This window comes from Bradysia coprophila, chromosome IV (genome assembly GCF_014529535.1).
Source record: "Bradysia coprophila strain Holo2 chromosome IV, BU_Bcop_v1, whole genome shotgun sequence".
In the NCBI taxonomy this organism is placed as follows: Eukaryota; Metazoa; Arthropoda; class Insecta; order Diptera; family Sciaridae; genus Bradysia; species Bradysia coprophila.
In genome coordinates, this window is record NC_050738.1 from 9285622 (window position 1) to 9301054 (window position 15433).

At 35.2% G+C, this 15433-nt stretch overlaps 1 protein-coding gene across 1 annotated transcript; it reads right to left on the reverse strand.

Annotated features, from left to right (window-relative positions):
- Positions 1-11926: 11926 nt before the first annotated feature.
- On the reverse strand, positions 11927-14408 carry LOC119066955 (pyridine nucleotide-disulfide oxidoreductase domain-containing protein 2-like). Its single transcript, XM_037169679.1, has 8 exons — positions 14133-14408; positions 13879-14066; positions 13359-13770; positions 13268-13294; positions 12819-13214; positions 12680-12754; positions 12338-12620; positions 11927-12275 (listed from the first exon to the last, which is right to left on the reverse strand). Exons 1-8 carry the CDS (start codon positions 14281-14283, stop codon positions 12023-12025), a joined length of 1785 nt encoding a protein of 594 aa, XP_037025574.1. The 5' UTR covers positions 14284-14408; the 3' UTR covers positions 11927-12022.
- Positions 14409-15433: the final 1025 nt, after the last annotated feature.

The following is a 15433-nucleotide window of genomic DNA, read 5'->3' on the forward strand; positions in this document are numbered from 1 at the left end:
TATTCGTTCCACATCGTTTTGAATGCTTTCAACAGGAGAAACGTTAAGAGAGTTGTTTCATTCAATCTTACATTTGGAATGGTAGAAAGGCAAAGAGAGTCGCTAGTCCTGTATGAGATGAAATGCATGTGGAACGAATAGAACCAATGAGACAAATTTTTCGAACATTTATGTCTTACAGCTCCGATTTTATGAAGAATAGTAATATGAATGCACCACAGTCCGGTGTCGTTTTAGCAATAAAGCGGCAACAAATAGGTGGAACTGCTGGTCGTAACAGTTTCAGTGGCTTTATAATTCAAAATGTACGATAACAAGTATGATACTTTTACTCAGGGATCGCTGTGGTTTTAAAACAGTTCTACTATTGAAATAAATCTTCGGAAAGTGATAAGTTGTTACCTCGATGAAATTGAAAAGTAGCAAGGATTCCATTCGCAGATAGAAATATGGCCCTAGATGTAAATCTTTTAGGGATTCACACTGACCGAATGTTTTTTTGAAGTAATTTTAAATCACTCGGGAATTACTTTGATTCATAACATTAGGTCCTATAAGGATTACATTTTTATCTTTCGAGATGTTAGATTTATTCTCGAGTTGACTTCGTCCCTTTGCATGAAAAGTTTCCTTGGACGATTGACTTTAGGTACTCGCTAAATTACGTAAAATCAGTCGTCCAAAACAGATACGTAAATAACTATTATTTCCATGACCCTAGGACCTCCAGCAGTCAAATTTTACAATTCCATCCTAAGCTTTTATTTTGAACCGTCGCGTCGTTACAAAGAAATTGATTCATTGTGGGAATAACATGCATTTAGACGGAAATGAAAGATGGTCAGTTTGATCATCTTCTAAATTAAAAAAATAAAAAATTTTGCGAATTTTTCATGGAATTTTTAGTACTCATTTTAGTGATTCAGGCGCCAATTTACGCCAATAAAAACTCTGCTTTGGTTTACTCAAATAAACGAAAGCTAGCGTTCGTCAGACGTAATAGTTATTTGCTCAACGACGGGAAAAAAGTTTGAAATTGCATTTCGAAGGGTTGCCACAAGTCACCCGATAAAATTTCCAACTTTTGCTCAAGGTAAACACAACAGAGGCACCCTAAGTTTCAGCAGAAGGCAGAAAATGACTTTTTTCTCGTCTGCGTCCTGAAAAAAGTACATTTCGTACCTAGGACTAAAAGTCTTTTTTATCGTGTGAGAGATTTCCAGACCGAGCCGAAGGCGAGGTCCTAGCTATGAAAAATTAATTTGTATGGTCCTGGTTGTATTTGCATCATCACTGTGTGGTACTGTGGTATATAGTCATCGACTCTATAATATCATCGTTCTTCTATCTCGTGTAACACGGTTGTAAAATGAAACATGTTTGCGCGACGACAAACTTTCCCGTTGAGTTTTATCGAAATAGTTAGTCGAATGGTACATATCAAATCAAAAGATTTTCCACAACTTTCTTGAACGTGTAACCAACATAGTTCAAGTTTCTATTCAGCGAGCAAATTTCTCAAACACAATATTTTAAATAATTAAACAGGAAAACGTTGTAATAAATTTTCAAGTATTTCCAATTTAAAATATCAAAATTTGTTACTGTTTTTTTGTTGTTGTTGTTGGTAATACATTAGGCGCTTTGAACCAGTGTGTTCAGTGTTGCAAATTGTATGTATGTAGCACACAACCTGTTCCTACACCACTTTCGTTTACAAAATTATTAAGATATAAATTTTATGCGGAAAAAAAATCTCCGTACACATAAAAACAAGCTCGAAGAGGTGTTTCTCATTGTTCATTCGATTATAAAACTTTATGCGATTTACAAATATAAATGAAAATTCCCAGGGAAAGTTTTTCGCGTGCGCGTTTAATATTAAAACATGATTTTTCGTAGGAAAATTTATTTGGAATGTGTAGAACCGCACTGAATGAATGTACAGTATTGTTGTGCGGGATGTAATCTGTATAATATATTGTGGAGTTTGACGGCATAGCTGTGCTCTGCATACATTTACAGTGGAACTGCGATGCGCTATAGGTATACACAACTGCAAGACTTGCATAAATATATTTTCGATGGAATCGCATCCAAATATAAAGTTTTCTAATTTAGCAGTAATACCAGTCTATTCGTAGGTGTCTAACTTTTGAAATCAACTTTTTCTCCTGCAAAAATGAATTTTCTTATCAACATCAGTTTCTCAATATTGTCTCATTGAAAAGCTGTAAGTTTGTTGCTCAGAAGAAAAAAAACCCACATCAACCAGATCACATATTTCGGTCTATTTCTTTTCCTGCATATTCGCCGTGTATGCGATATGAATGAAGTGTTTGTCATTTATCGATTCTCCCGGTTTTTGCTACATACTACAGATATATTTTACCGAAAATTGAACGTATCAAATGTTGAATTTCAAATGGTTTCATTATGCAAATACTGAGGAAATGGTTATATCAAACAGAAAATCAGGCGTTCTTTTTTGCTCGGTACTTGCTTATTCACGACAATAGACCTCGGATAGGAAAAATGTGTTTTGTGTGCTCTTCGTCACAAGCATTAACATAGCTAATGAGGGCCTACACACATAACTTACAATAAAATGTTTATTCTGTTCAAGTAAAGTTAAGTGAAGTGGGTGTTGAATTGAATGGGGTGAAAATTTTAAAGATGTGTGAACATAACCTATACCCGCAATATATATATATATAAAAGAAGAAAAAAAAGAAAGGCAATCATTATGCAAGAGGAAAAAGGGGTAGAATATTTTTCAAAGGATTCTTTGTGTGTGCTGTAGGTTAGGTATATTATGATAATTAAGAAAAGTGGCATTATGTAATTAATTTATGACTACACTTTTTTCATGCTGAAATAACGTCAGGATACATTTTCTCACAAAGAGCCTGGTGGGTAGGTAATAACATTGAAAAGTTACATTCGTGTACGCATAATTAAATGAAGGCCTAAGGCACTCTGTAGCTAATTTTGAAGGGAGTTAAAAGTTAAAAACGTTCTATTGTTTTAAGTATTATGTGGCACACATTAGTGACGCAAAACAAGGTAATATTTACTGTTCACTCAATACTTACCTAAGACTCCTGCTTAGCAAAAAATTAATCTCTTGCCTAGACTAAGTGATACACGTGCAGTGTAATAACTTTGCCTTAAATACTTCTTATCGTTCAATGCTTGTCTTTCTCTTGCTCATTTAAATAATCTGTTGCCGCATCCACGGGATATAGCTTTATTGAAGTGATAACCGCTATACATCCAAAATTTATTATTTCTAGCAGATGCCTACGCTCATTCAGTTCTTCAACCCAGACGTATACCTCGATTAGGGAATTAGGGACTATATGCTGTCAGGAAGGTTTCAAATAATGAGGCCAAAAACACCCTCTTGCAGCAACTCCCTCATGAAGGTATTAAATCATTGTAATCATTTCTTCATTATTGCAACGTTGCATGTTATAATATCGAAAACTTCAATAGTTATTTACGTTCCTATCTTGGCCGATACATTGCAAAGAGACGAAATTACGAGAAAACTCCAAAAACTCCCTCACATTCGGCCCTGATTTTGGACTTATGTTATGGTAGAAGTATAGTAACCTGTCTTTATCGTAAAATTTTGTATAATTAAACTGCCTGAAAATTGCCAAACAATAAAGGCTTTCGCTGACACGACCACATTATAAATCGCTTTGTGGATCGGCAAATTTCCCTAAAATTTTCTCCTTTTTAGTTCTAAATTAAAACGTATCGAAAGTGTCGTCTACATGCTTTCCATTCAACTTCTTTTCCAATTGTTTGGTATTTATGTGCCGTGTGCCCAGGCGTTAAAACGTTTTTATTTTTCGTGTATTTTATTGACTTTCAAAGTTCGTGTATTTATTTTTGTATTTTGTAACAAAAGTGATATGTACGTAATGAGCCATAAATAACGACAGGGAACAACAACAAAAATGCTCAAACCGCACCAAAAACAACGATAAATTGTAAATGGGTTCGAAGGGACCATATATACTGCTTTTCTGTTCATTCGGTTTCTGTAGTTTCAACTTTTTGATAGCTGTTTTATAGTTCAAGTCTTGTCAAGCTGAGGTCGCGCAACAGGGAATATTGCGACTGCTGTGGTTGACTAAGAATGCATAAAATACAAATGGGTTCTCATTTTTTCTCTTTTTCATGGAATGGAATAGAGCCAATAAAGCTGATCAAACTCAATAAATAAATAGCAGACGATGATGATTGAAGTATATTTTCATCAGCCATAAATAGATTTAATCGAAACTAAAAATAAACTTTCATCAAACATCTGCGACTCATTTAAGTTTTGAAATTATTGATGAATTGCACTCATGTGCTGAGCTACTTCAAAAATCAATTTGCTGTTGTTTCATAAATTAGTCTAATGAAGGTTTTAGCCTTTTTCCCTCCGACTCGGTCGCTTCACTGCTTTCTGTTTATATAAGTATATTCATCATATCTTATAAAGTCTTGAAGAGGAAGATCGCGATTCCCGTAAGAGAATTGCATTATTGAATGATATTGGCTAGGCTGGAAGGAAAAGATACTTTTTGTGTGATTTCCCGGAAGTTTTTATTTTTTGAGCTTTCAGTTTTTCTTTTCTGCATGAAGAATAGAGTTTTCGTAGCTGACACGAGACTGTCAAATAGATTTCTAGAACGAATAAAAGCTCTAGAAGTGGTAGAAAAATGTCACAACGTGGTACCTACGTTACACTTTCTTCCCAAGCCTATTGAATAGATTAAACAGTAAGGGATAAGAGGTAGGTTGCTCTAATTTGATTCATTCCATTGACTATTCTAACATCTTTTTTCAACAACGACGACGAAACTATCAAGGAAAATATGCATAATGCGTTTTGTTGTTGATATTTCCTTACTATATAGCAAAATGTATGTTAAAACATATGAAGTACAAGATTTTTTTTTAATTAAACACCGTGATGCGCTTGTCCCTTATTTGTTTAAATGCTTCGTTTACTGAATTAACTTCAATATTATACAATGTCCATTGTTGTACGATCATTGCACCGAAATCATTTCGAAAAGAGTATACGGAGTATACTGATTCAAAAGTAGAACTATTGTGTCCGGACCATTTTGTTTACATGCATAAGATACATCGAATTCAAATCCAATTCAATGTATTATCGAAACTAAACTTTTAACGAGTTTCATAGTATGTTCAAATCTATGCACAATGTCCGGAACATATTCAAATTGAACAGATAAGTTTTTGTTCAATTTCAATGAATGTTATGCTGATGCTAAGAATACATTTTTAACTGTTGTATGACAAACATTTTGGTATAGCATGTAACAACATTTTGGATATTTCTTCGATTTAATTTTAAATTTGAAAAGTTTTTTGATTAAAAATAAAAATTTTGATTCAATATCCGAAACCCAAACGGATACACCAGAAAAGTTGCGTATTAGTTGCGTTGAATTCTTCTTTTTTTTATAAAAACAACAATCGGAAATTTCCTATTCCACTTCATTTAAAAGTCACAATGAAAGAGTGTTTGACTGCTGTATATTTTCATCGGAAACAAATTGATTGAAAATCAGAATTTCTGACATTTATGTATAAAACAAATTACTCATTTAAGCCTTCACTGCACCTGCAACATCTAAAACAAGCAATTACCCAACGTCGGATCTAGTTAAGAGTTACATTTAATCAGAAAGACTATTCATGGCACATTTTCCACGTAATTGCTTCATTGATTTTATCTCACGAAACACTTAAGCTCAATAAATAACCAGATGTATAGATGTAAAGTCAGTGCTTTAAGTGACTTCACTGAAATGACGATTCAATTCAATGTGACCGCATTTCGTATATATTACTATTTCGTCCACTAAATAAGCTGAGTGCTGCTGCTGCATACACTTCAGTTTTTTTTTTCTCTTCTCTCTTCATTTTTCGCAATCATATTTCGTTGAATGGGAATGAAAAGTATTACTTGCGGCAAATATCAAAATCGCGATAGTCTTTCAAGTGGAACAGCAGAAAAAAGAAGACGAAAAAAACTTTCATGCACACAGGCACGACACAATAATTAGAATTCGCTGTGTACTATTAAACAAGATTGAAGATCTCAAAGCCATGAAAATCTTTCGAGAAGGTTGAAATTTCGAAAGCGCTCAAAAAAGATGGTTCTGGAGTAATTAATCCCAACTTGAAAGACTTTATCAACTTCAACGGGACGTAAGGATTACGTACATTAAGCACCATTCCCAATAAATTCTCAATACGAAAAAGTTATATTTCTAATCGGATTTACTTGGAAGACTTGTGATAATAATGTAACACTCTGAACGCAAACTAAGTGTACGTTTTCGACAATTTTCAAAATGTCCTGTTGAGTCAGTAAATACAGTTCACAAAAAATTCTTCTCTTTTCAAATTATCAACGTCCTCAATTTTTACATAATTTAGAGCAAGACATAGAAGGTACTACAGTGCAACAACATACAAAAAGCTGACTAATGCTGTGTCGTGATATATGCATCTCCAGCTTTTCGATTTGACGCAGGCAACTTTTTTCTGGACTATTGGCTTGAGCTGCACTGTAGAAGCGTTACTTTTATAAAATAGATGTTTTACCACGTCAAATAGAGTAGAATTTTGATACCAATAATACCATAAGCATGCTAGGTGCTTTGGTATGAGCAAAGATCGCGAGTTGGCGTGTCTCTCATTTTTTCATATATTTTTGACGTATATTTGATAAATGGATGGCAACGTCTAAAGCTTTCATACTCGATACTCGACATTGAAAGATTAGATACAGTTTGCAGGGGCTCTCTGCGTACAACACTTCGACAATGGTTCTGATCGGTTAAGAAACAGAATAAGGAGACAAAATGAAGAAAAATTCGTAGTCAAAACGGAGACAAACATCGGTGAGGTGTGAAGCCCTCTTAAAACTATAATTTCACTTAGTCTCAAAAATTTTGAAATTCGATGCAAATTCTTCTCTTTTATACAGTCTGGTATTCGAATTGCGTTTGTCGCTTGTTGTCTTTTTTTTACATTTTCGTCGAAAATGTCATATCGAAAATTGAGTGTGAGTAACCAACAAGTATAAGGTTTCATCGCAGAAGTTTCTGGCAAATATGCACACAAAGAGCAAAAGAAGAGGTTTTATTCATTGAAACGATTCGCTATTATCCTTTATCCATTCATGTAATCTTTTGTAAACAGAACTTGTGAATTGCAATCGCATAATTATCTGCAAATAGCAATTTCTCAGTGGTACACATCTATACATACATTCGGTTTGGTATAGTGGTATAGTGTATGGTGTTTGCTCAAAATGATATCTGCTAGTTTCATACAATTGAATTATATTTGCATTTTGTTTCACAAATTTTTTAGAGTGTAACGATATTGAAATAAAGCTGCTGTGATGCAAATTCACTTTACATTTTATTACAAATTTTAATAATATACAAAATAAACTAGACTAACAAAAGCAAGGGTTTTTTACAGCTCGAACATGTGTTGTGTGTGCACTGTGCATCCCACGAAATGTTACTCGTTTGGCCAAAAATAACGTTGGCATCCATATATAACATTTAAGAAAATGCATGTAGTGTAGGATAGGATTACATTGTCTTGACAGTTGTTGAACGACAAAGTTTTTGTGACAACTTTGTAAGCTGATGTTATTTGAAAGTTTCCTTTTTTCATCCGTTTAAATTGATTTTTATGCATAAATTTTGTATGCGAAAAAGGAACTGCACTCAATATTCGATGTGTGCTACGTGTATATGTTCACAATCTTGTTTTGGCATCGATTTACTAACAAGTGTTGTATGCGATTAACGAGAAACAGTCGCTTCGTCGTATAATATAATAGGCTCTGTGTAGAGACTGCATCAAATAGTATTAGACAGAATTACAGAAAGTGGTGAGCTTCATAGTGTATGTTACGTACCTGCGGGAAAATTTGCTTACTCAAGAGGGGGAAGTTTGTAGAGCCGAAGGCGAGTAAATAAGGCAGTTTATGCAGTTTTTAAGATTTTTTTGTTTGGTATGTTTTAGGCGAAAATAAACTATTGACAATTAGCAAATAGTTCTAGGACTTCTGCAACAAATCCAGGGCCGAATTATTTTTCTGTTGACATTGGTTTTGTTACAGCTACATCTTTTAGTGAAATAGTGACTCGAACTCTATCGGTAGAGTTGAGATAGAATTGAGCAAAGTGATGTCGTAATCCCTCTCCAGGTAACGTGATACATTCCGGAGATCATTCACATAATAATATGTCATAATATACGTTGTAATTTAGAACAATTTTTACTGTCAATTTCTAAACTTAGATAAATTAAACAAAAAAAAAATTGAAGCCCTTGCTGAAACAGTTCTATACAGTTTTTAAGACACACAGAAAAATGTAAAAAGTCATCGCCGACATCAAGACATATCTTTTTTTAACCTTTCAACACTGCATATTCTTTCAATCTACTACTTCTGTTGCTTAAAGCAATTTCTAGTGTTTGATCCAAAATTTGTTCATACATTGGTTTAAACGGATATTTCGCTATAGGCAAACTACCCAAAGATCACTCCTTATTTGTGTAGACGCAGTCGATAACAGATGAACTAAAATATGGTCCGCTGCCCGTCGACAAATTTAAACTTTCGCTGGCGCTTGCTAAATCGTCCCACATAATTCTCTAACTTTTTTCGTGGGAGCAGCACTTCAGCAGATACCGTTTCCAATATTTTCTTCAATTGACGATACGAGAGAATTTCATATTCTCTGTTGTAGGGCAGAGATATTTTGAGTTACTCCACATGCCTTTTAAACTGAAAACAGTCTAATTTCTTATATAGGTAAAGGTAAAGGGGGAGACTAGGTTCGTCTTACCATTCAGAATTTAAAACCTTTATGTGAAAGGGATTAAAAGTGTACAATGTTAAGTTATGTTTCCTATAAACGATACTTTAATCTACATTCACTTCCATATAGTTAACATTTTTCTGCATTTTTGTTTTCGCTCAAAGTAATACAAAAGAATATTTTATATTTGGTGTCATGAATTTAATGCAATTTTTTGTTTGAACCTAATGAATTATGTGTAATGTTTTGTTTCTTTTCCGGAATATTTGGTCTATTGTTGTTGCATAACAAATATATAGTTCGTTGTGAGCATTTAACCAGAATGCTGTCATTGTTTGGTCGTACTCAAATAAATAGTTGGCAAACTGGTTGGCAGACACAACGAGAGAAAAAGTTTTAAAAAGAAATGTCCCTCTTTCCAGCATTATTATTTATTTGCCTAAACCGACAACATATTTTGTTGTTTTTGGTTTTCGTAAATAAATTGGGTTTTTTGTTGAACTCAAATTTTAAGTGGCAATTTACTGTTTCTTTTGTGTTTAGTTTGTCACTGAAGTTTTAATAAGCTTTGCAAAAATATCAAGTTTGCATGTGACGTGACCGTGTTACGACTTCTCAATAAATGCTGAGAATTATAATTCATTTTCCTGCAAAATATTCACATTTTCCCGAAATTTCGTAGATTTTTCCATTTTTTACCAAAATTAAGGATATTTGGGAAAATCTAGGACAAGAGTTGGAATATTCAAGAAAACATGGGAAAATGTTTTTCCAAAAATGAATTGGTAGGCACATGAGCTTAATAGGTGGCGCCTCTATTTTTAAATGAACCCTAGGGGTTATTGTCGAAACGTTAAGTTTCTTGGTCTGCTAGTCAGATATGCACTAAAAATATTGTTAAAATAACAGAGACAGACATTTTTCGATCGTTGCACCATTCTATTCTGATGGTGCAATACACGGGCAGAATAAACTATTAAAAAAAGGTAGTTGTATCTAAACTAATTGCTTGATGACCAATTTGATGTTTTCATGAATAAATGTTGCGGACAAGACGGCATATAATTCTAATTTCGAGTTCTCGTAAATGTTGAATGTTTGGAAATTTTCCAAACATCTGTCGCATCTATCCTCTGGGCTGTAAACTTCGAAAGCACAAAACAAATATTATATTCCATAACGATAGATGCAATAGATCTGCAACCATCAGCCGTAACATAATATTGATATATTCGTTGGGATTCGGAATCTCATATATGTAAATTGAAGAAGAAAAGGACATCTACCAAGGCTGCTTTGCATCTACAATTAAAAACATTGCAGTTTGCAGGTAATAATGTAAATGTCGGTTGTAATTTTTTCTATTGTGGAGAGAATTTTAAGCTTCGTACAAAGTAAGTTTAAATGTGAAAAAGCCATGTTATATTTCGCAATTGAAAAAAATCGATTAGTCCCTCCCTTATTGGACGTGATTGAGCTTCTGCTCAGTTTTTGTTTTCGTTCCTTATTGCTGCATTAATCTATCTTCGATCTTGGTGGAATTTCCTTTTTCCTTAAGTATTTCTTTACGTAGATCAGATAGCAATCTACGTAAAGAAATACTTAAGGAAAAAGGAAATTCCACCAAGATCGAAGTTAATTAACGATAAGAGCGAAAACATTGCCTTAAATCGCTCGAGTTAGAGTTTCCTATTTTTCCCTGAGCCCGAGGTGAACAATTTATAATAGTATGTGGTACCACATTCGCTGAAGCGATTATCGATGGCGGCCTGCTCCAGCTGCACCATATAAAAAGTTGTTAGTAAAGATTACGAACGGCTTTATGAGACAACAGCTTTTGTTCAGCGAGATCGCAAGATTCGGATACAATTCTCAGCGAAACAGACAAGAAGGGTTTCAATAAAATTCGAAATATAGCCCGCAATATTTTGATCAAACTGAATAGAGGGATTCTTTTGAAAAGCCGCTTACCAAAATCGGACCCATTTCGCCTGGGATTGAAATATACATGGTTTGAAAGGTCTTTGCCAGTAGACCTCAAAACAGGCCCACACGGTCTCTAGCCACACTTGGTTGCTGGTTGAACATCTCCGAAGTTGGTAAAATGGTGATTTTTATCCGAATTTTTTGGCCGTTATAAACGATCGTCCCGGGCGAGAGTGTGCTCGTCGGAAAGCTGAGTTCAAGTAGTTTCGGGTCATGCCTAGTTTAATTTAATTCATTGATATATGTTTGCAAAAATCTGCAAGAAAAATTTTCAAAATCTGTGTGAACTTTAGACAGGTCTGGGCTGGTACTGATGACGCTTAATGGGAAGCTAACATGCTAGTCGTAATATACATTGTCTAAGCTTTCCATTGATACCCCATTTGCAGTGCTGGTGATTGCCGACATAACAGAATTTTATGTTAGCACAACCGCTACTCGTAAAACTCGCCAGCAATCACCAGCGATCGTTTATAACGGCCAAAAAATTCGGATAAAAATCACCATTTTACCAACTTCGGAGATGTTAAACCAGCAACCAGGTGTGGCTAGAGACCGTGTGAGGCCTGTTTTGAGGTCTACTGGCAAAGACCTTTCAAACCATGTATATATCAATCCCAGGCGAAATGGGTCCGATTTTGGTAGGCGGCTTTTCAAAAGAATCCCTCCAGGACAAGCAAATTCAATGAACTAGACAATTATTAGACACTCAACGAAATATATTAGTATGGTGACCAGTCTAAGTAAAATTTGGGTAAACACAGTTAGGCAGTCATGCGAAAGTTGGCCATTACGAAGTAGTTTGCAAAAATGTTCCATTACAAAAAGAGTGTTTGATTAAACTTTCGCAAGGAGCAGGCAATAAACGAGAATACATTGGATGCTGCGAAAGTAATTCATTAACTCGGAAAAAACTTTGTGATACTCGCAAACTCACTCGTGTGTTTTTCTTTTATCACAAAATTGTTACCTCAAGTAATGAACCACTTTCGCGGCATCTACTATTACTTGTGAAGCCCTTAAGGTGCGGTGCAAGTAAAATGTCTAACTCTATTCTATCCCAATCAAAATGCAATTTTTTCGTTTTCCACATTTTAGGCATACCCTAGTATGCCCGGTCATCCTGTAGTCTATTTATTTATTTATTTATTCGCTAGTACTGTTTGAGCCGCAATAAAACCACTTGCTCCCATAACCCCACCACCAGGATGTGAACCCGATCCACAAAGGTACAAATGCTCGATTGGGGTCTCGGGGAACCAGCAATTTTCACTTCGAATTGGTCGCAACCAGAACAATTGATCCATGCCCATTGCACCATGGAATATATTTCCGCCAGTCAGTCCAAACTCCTTTTCCAAATCCCATGGTGACAGAACTTCCTTTCCGACAATGCTGTAACGATTTGAAAATTATCGAACATTCTGGTGGATGCAGAGGATTCCGTCACTATTCACCTGTTTATAAATCCGGGAGCATAGCTCTCAATGATTTCGAAAACTGTTTTCGCATAGCTTTCCTTATATTCCGGTGATTCCCATGATCCATTACTCGGATTGATCGGAGTGAATTGGGTAAATAAAAGGCAGACGTGAGTTCCATCTTTACAAAGTGTTGGATCCAAAGTGGATGGTATTACCATTTCAATCATCGGCTTTGTCGAAGGACAGTTGCTTGTGATGCATGAGCTGTAGGAGTCAGAGAGTAGATCCATATTTTCGCAATTCAGGTGGATTGTGCCTAGTCAAAATTTACAACAGTAAAATGCAATTTATGATTAAAGTAAGATTCTTGACTACCTATGTGCCAAGGTTCGACTTTGCCGGGACTGGAACTTGGATTAGCAATGAAATTGGGAAGTTTGTCTACTGCAACTGTTGACGCAGAAAAAATATTAATTCTTTCACATCAAATTGGATATAGTCTCCAGGAGCATACCATTGATTTTTGTAACTGGTGAGGTATAATCGATTCCCTTGATTTTATTTAAAAATTCCACGCCTAGACTGTCATTAACAGTTTTTTCGGTAAGTAACTTTTTGAAAGTAACATGAGGCGTCGTGCCTGACAAAACTGCCTTCTTAGCTTCGATTTGTTCACCGGACTTCAGAGCTACTGCACACGCTTTTCCGTTTTTAACCACAATTTCTTGCACCTCAGAACTTGTGAAAATATCAGCTCCCAATGCAGCTGCCGATTTGGCAATTGATGCACTAAGTGCTCCCATACCACCTTCTACATAGACCCAGGCTCCTTCACGTCCATCGATTCCACCAAAAACATGATGCAGTAGAACGTAGCCAGTGCCTGGACACTGCGGTCCCTGCATTGTGCCTAAGAGGGAATGTTATAAGGTGGGGTTTGCATGTCTCAATTTAGTCATATACCTATCACTGCGTCTGTGGCCAATGTAGCTTTAAAAAAATGGTATGGTCAGAAATTGAAGTTTATGATTATGTTGAACGTTCAGAAGTTTACCTTTTAAAGGTTCTGAGCTGAACCAATGATCTAAGATTCTACTCGCCGGAGAAGTAAGAAGATCATGAAAGTCAGGTATGCGAGATGGACCGAGTTCTTTTAGCGCCCGTAATGTTGGTAAAAATTGATTGAAACGTTCACGTAGTCCAAAATTATTGTTCTTTTTCATATGTGGCGGTCGACTGTCGATGAGATGTGTAACGGCTTTGCAATATCTTCCCATTTCTGCTTCGTATGACTTATAAGCCTGCGCATCTTTTACTGAAAATTTCGCTATTTCGGCTTGGGAAAGTTCAAGTTTGTTGGATAGTAAGAGTGATTTTGCCGGATATTCAGGCAGGGACCAAAAGTCGTCTCGAATGGGTGTGTAAGAATTATATGGTTCACGGAAATAGTATTTCAGACCGTATTCCTGTTATAGTGACGGGATGTTAGCACTTTAAATGAATCTGTGATACACCTTTCCTTTATAGAATCTATAAGAGTTGGAAAGGAAATAGACGTCTGTGTAATACAATACCTTAAGTTTGAGGTCGTTTATAATGTACGGACGCAACAGACTTAAAACATATGACGCCCTTGAAAACTTAAAGCCAGGAATAATCTCTTCTGTTACTGCAGCTCCACCAACAACATGCCGGCTTTCAACGACCGCAACGGATAGGCCAGACTTTTGTAAGTATCCAGCTGCTATTAGGCCGTTGTGCCCTTGAATATGGTTTTACATATTTTACTTTAAAATGCAATTTGACCGTGTCATTTGTATAACACCACCTGCACCAACAATAACTACATCGTAGCTAGATTTTAGTGACGATTTTTCTTTGCTCTTAAATTGAAAATCACCGAAAACACTACTACTGGCTAAACTTCTTGTACTAAGAATTTTATTGAAATTGTTAAAGTTCTGTAAACCACGTAACATTTTTACTAATTTCCGAAAAAGCTACTAACTTAAGACTGATCCAATAATGCTTCGATGAAAATACCGATCGAATTTATTGTGTGGACGCGTACAAAATTGTTATCTTACAGACACGACAAAGAGCTGCAGGAAAAATGTGAACAAGACACTGTTACATTGAAAAGTGTAGTTGAATTTCTCAATAAACGTTGAAAGAAAGTTCAGTTTCGTTATCATTTAATAATATTTAGAAGACGCTCTTATCTTAACTTTACTTGAATCACTTCGACTATGTGTTGATGTAAAATTTTGTCGTGCCACTTACTTATCATAGAAATTTTAATCATTAAATCTGAAAATCAAATTGTAGAGCAACATGTTATTTTAATTCAAACAAAGGATTCGTATTGAATCTACAGTTTATTCAACCGTATATTCTGACTGAAGGTTCTGATAGAACAGGTTAGGACACCTCTGAGTTGATCAGATAGAAATATGAAAGATATCCTCTAAGCAAGCCGTTAAGATATGGGTGCTCTTGATGAATTAAGCTACTTTTGAGCTCCAAAAATCAAAAAACAAATCATGTTTTAAGAAATTTGAATTTTCAATCCATTGTTCATATTTCGTATGAAATGAGAGAAGACCGACTTGACGACCGTTGGCAGCCCTGAGAAATAGTGCTCAAATCCACAATCTATAGCAAACCCAATTTTAAAGCTAAGGAAATACAAGAAGGCTTTGCATCGTTGAAAACGCTTTTAACAAAAATATAGTTTCCCGCAGCTTTCAATGTACCAAGCGATAAAAAAGAACATTTTTTACGTAAATATTTATTTCAAATACGTTGATAATCCTAAAGTCACAATTATTTACGACAAAAATTGCTGTAGTCCAGCGAAATATACCATATGGACGATACAAAATTTAAAGAAAACTATTTATAAAAGCTAATCTTCAAAAGTAATTAACGTGTTCTCTCAGACAGCTCTTATAGAGATACGTTATCTGCGGGTAGATTATGAATTTAATTTTTCAGTTTAACTTCATTTATAGAAAACACTATCAAAGAAATGCGGATAGCCTATAATGATAAGAAAAATGCACTTGTTTGAAAAATTACAAAAGCGACGGTCTAAAGAAAACTGTTGGCAATTGCCGAGTTATTGAT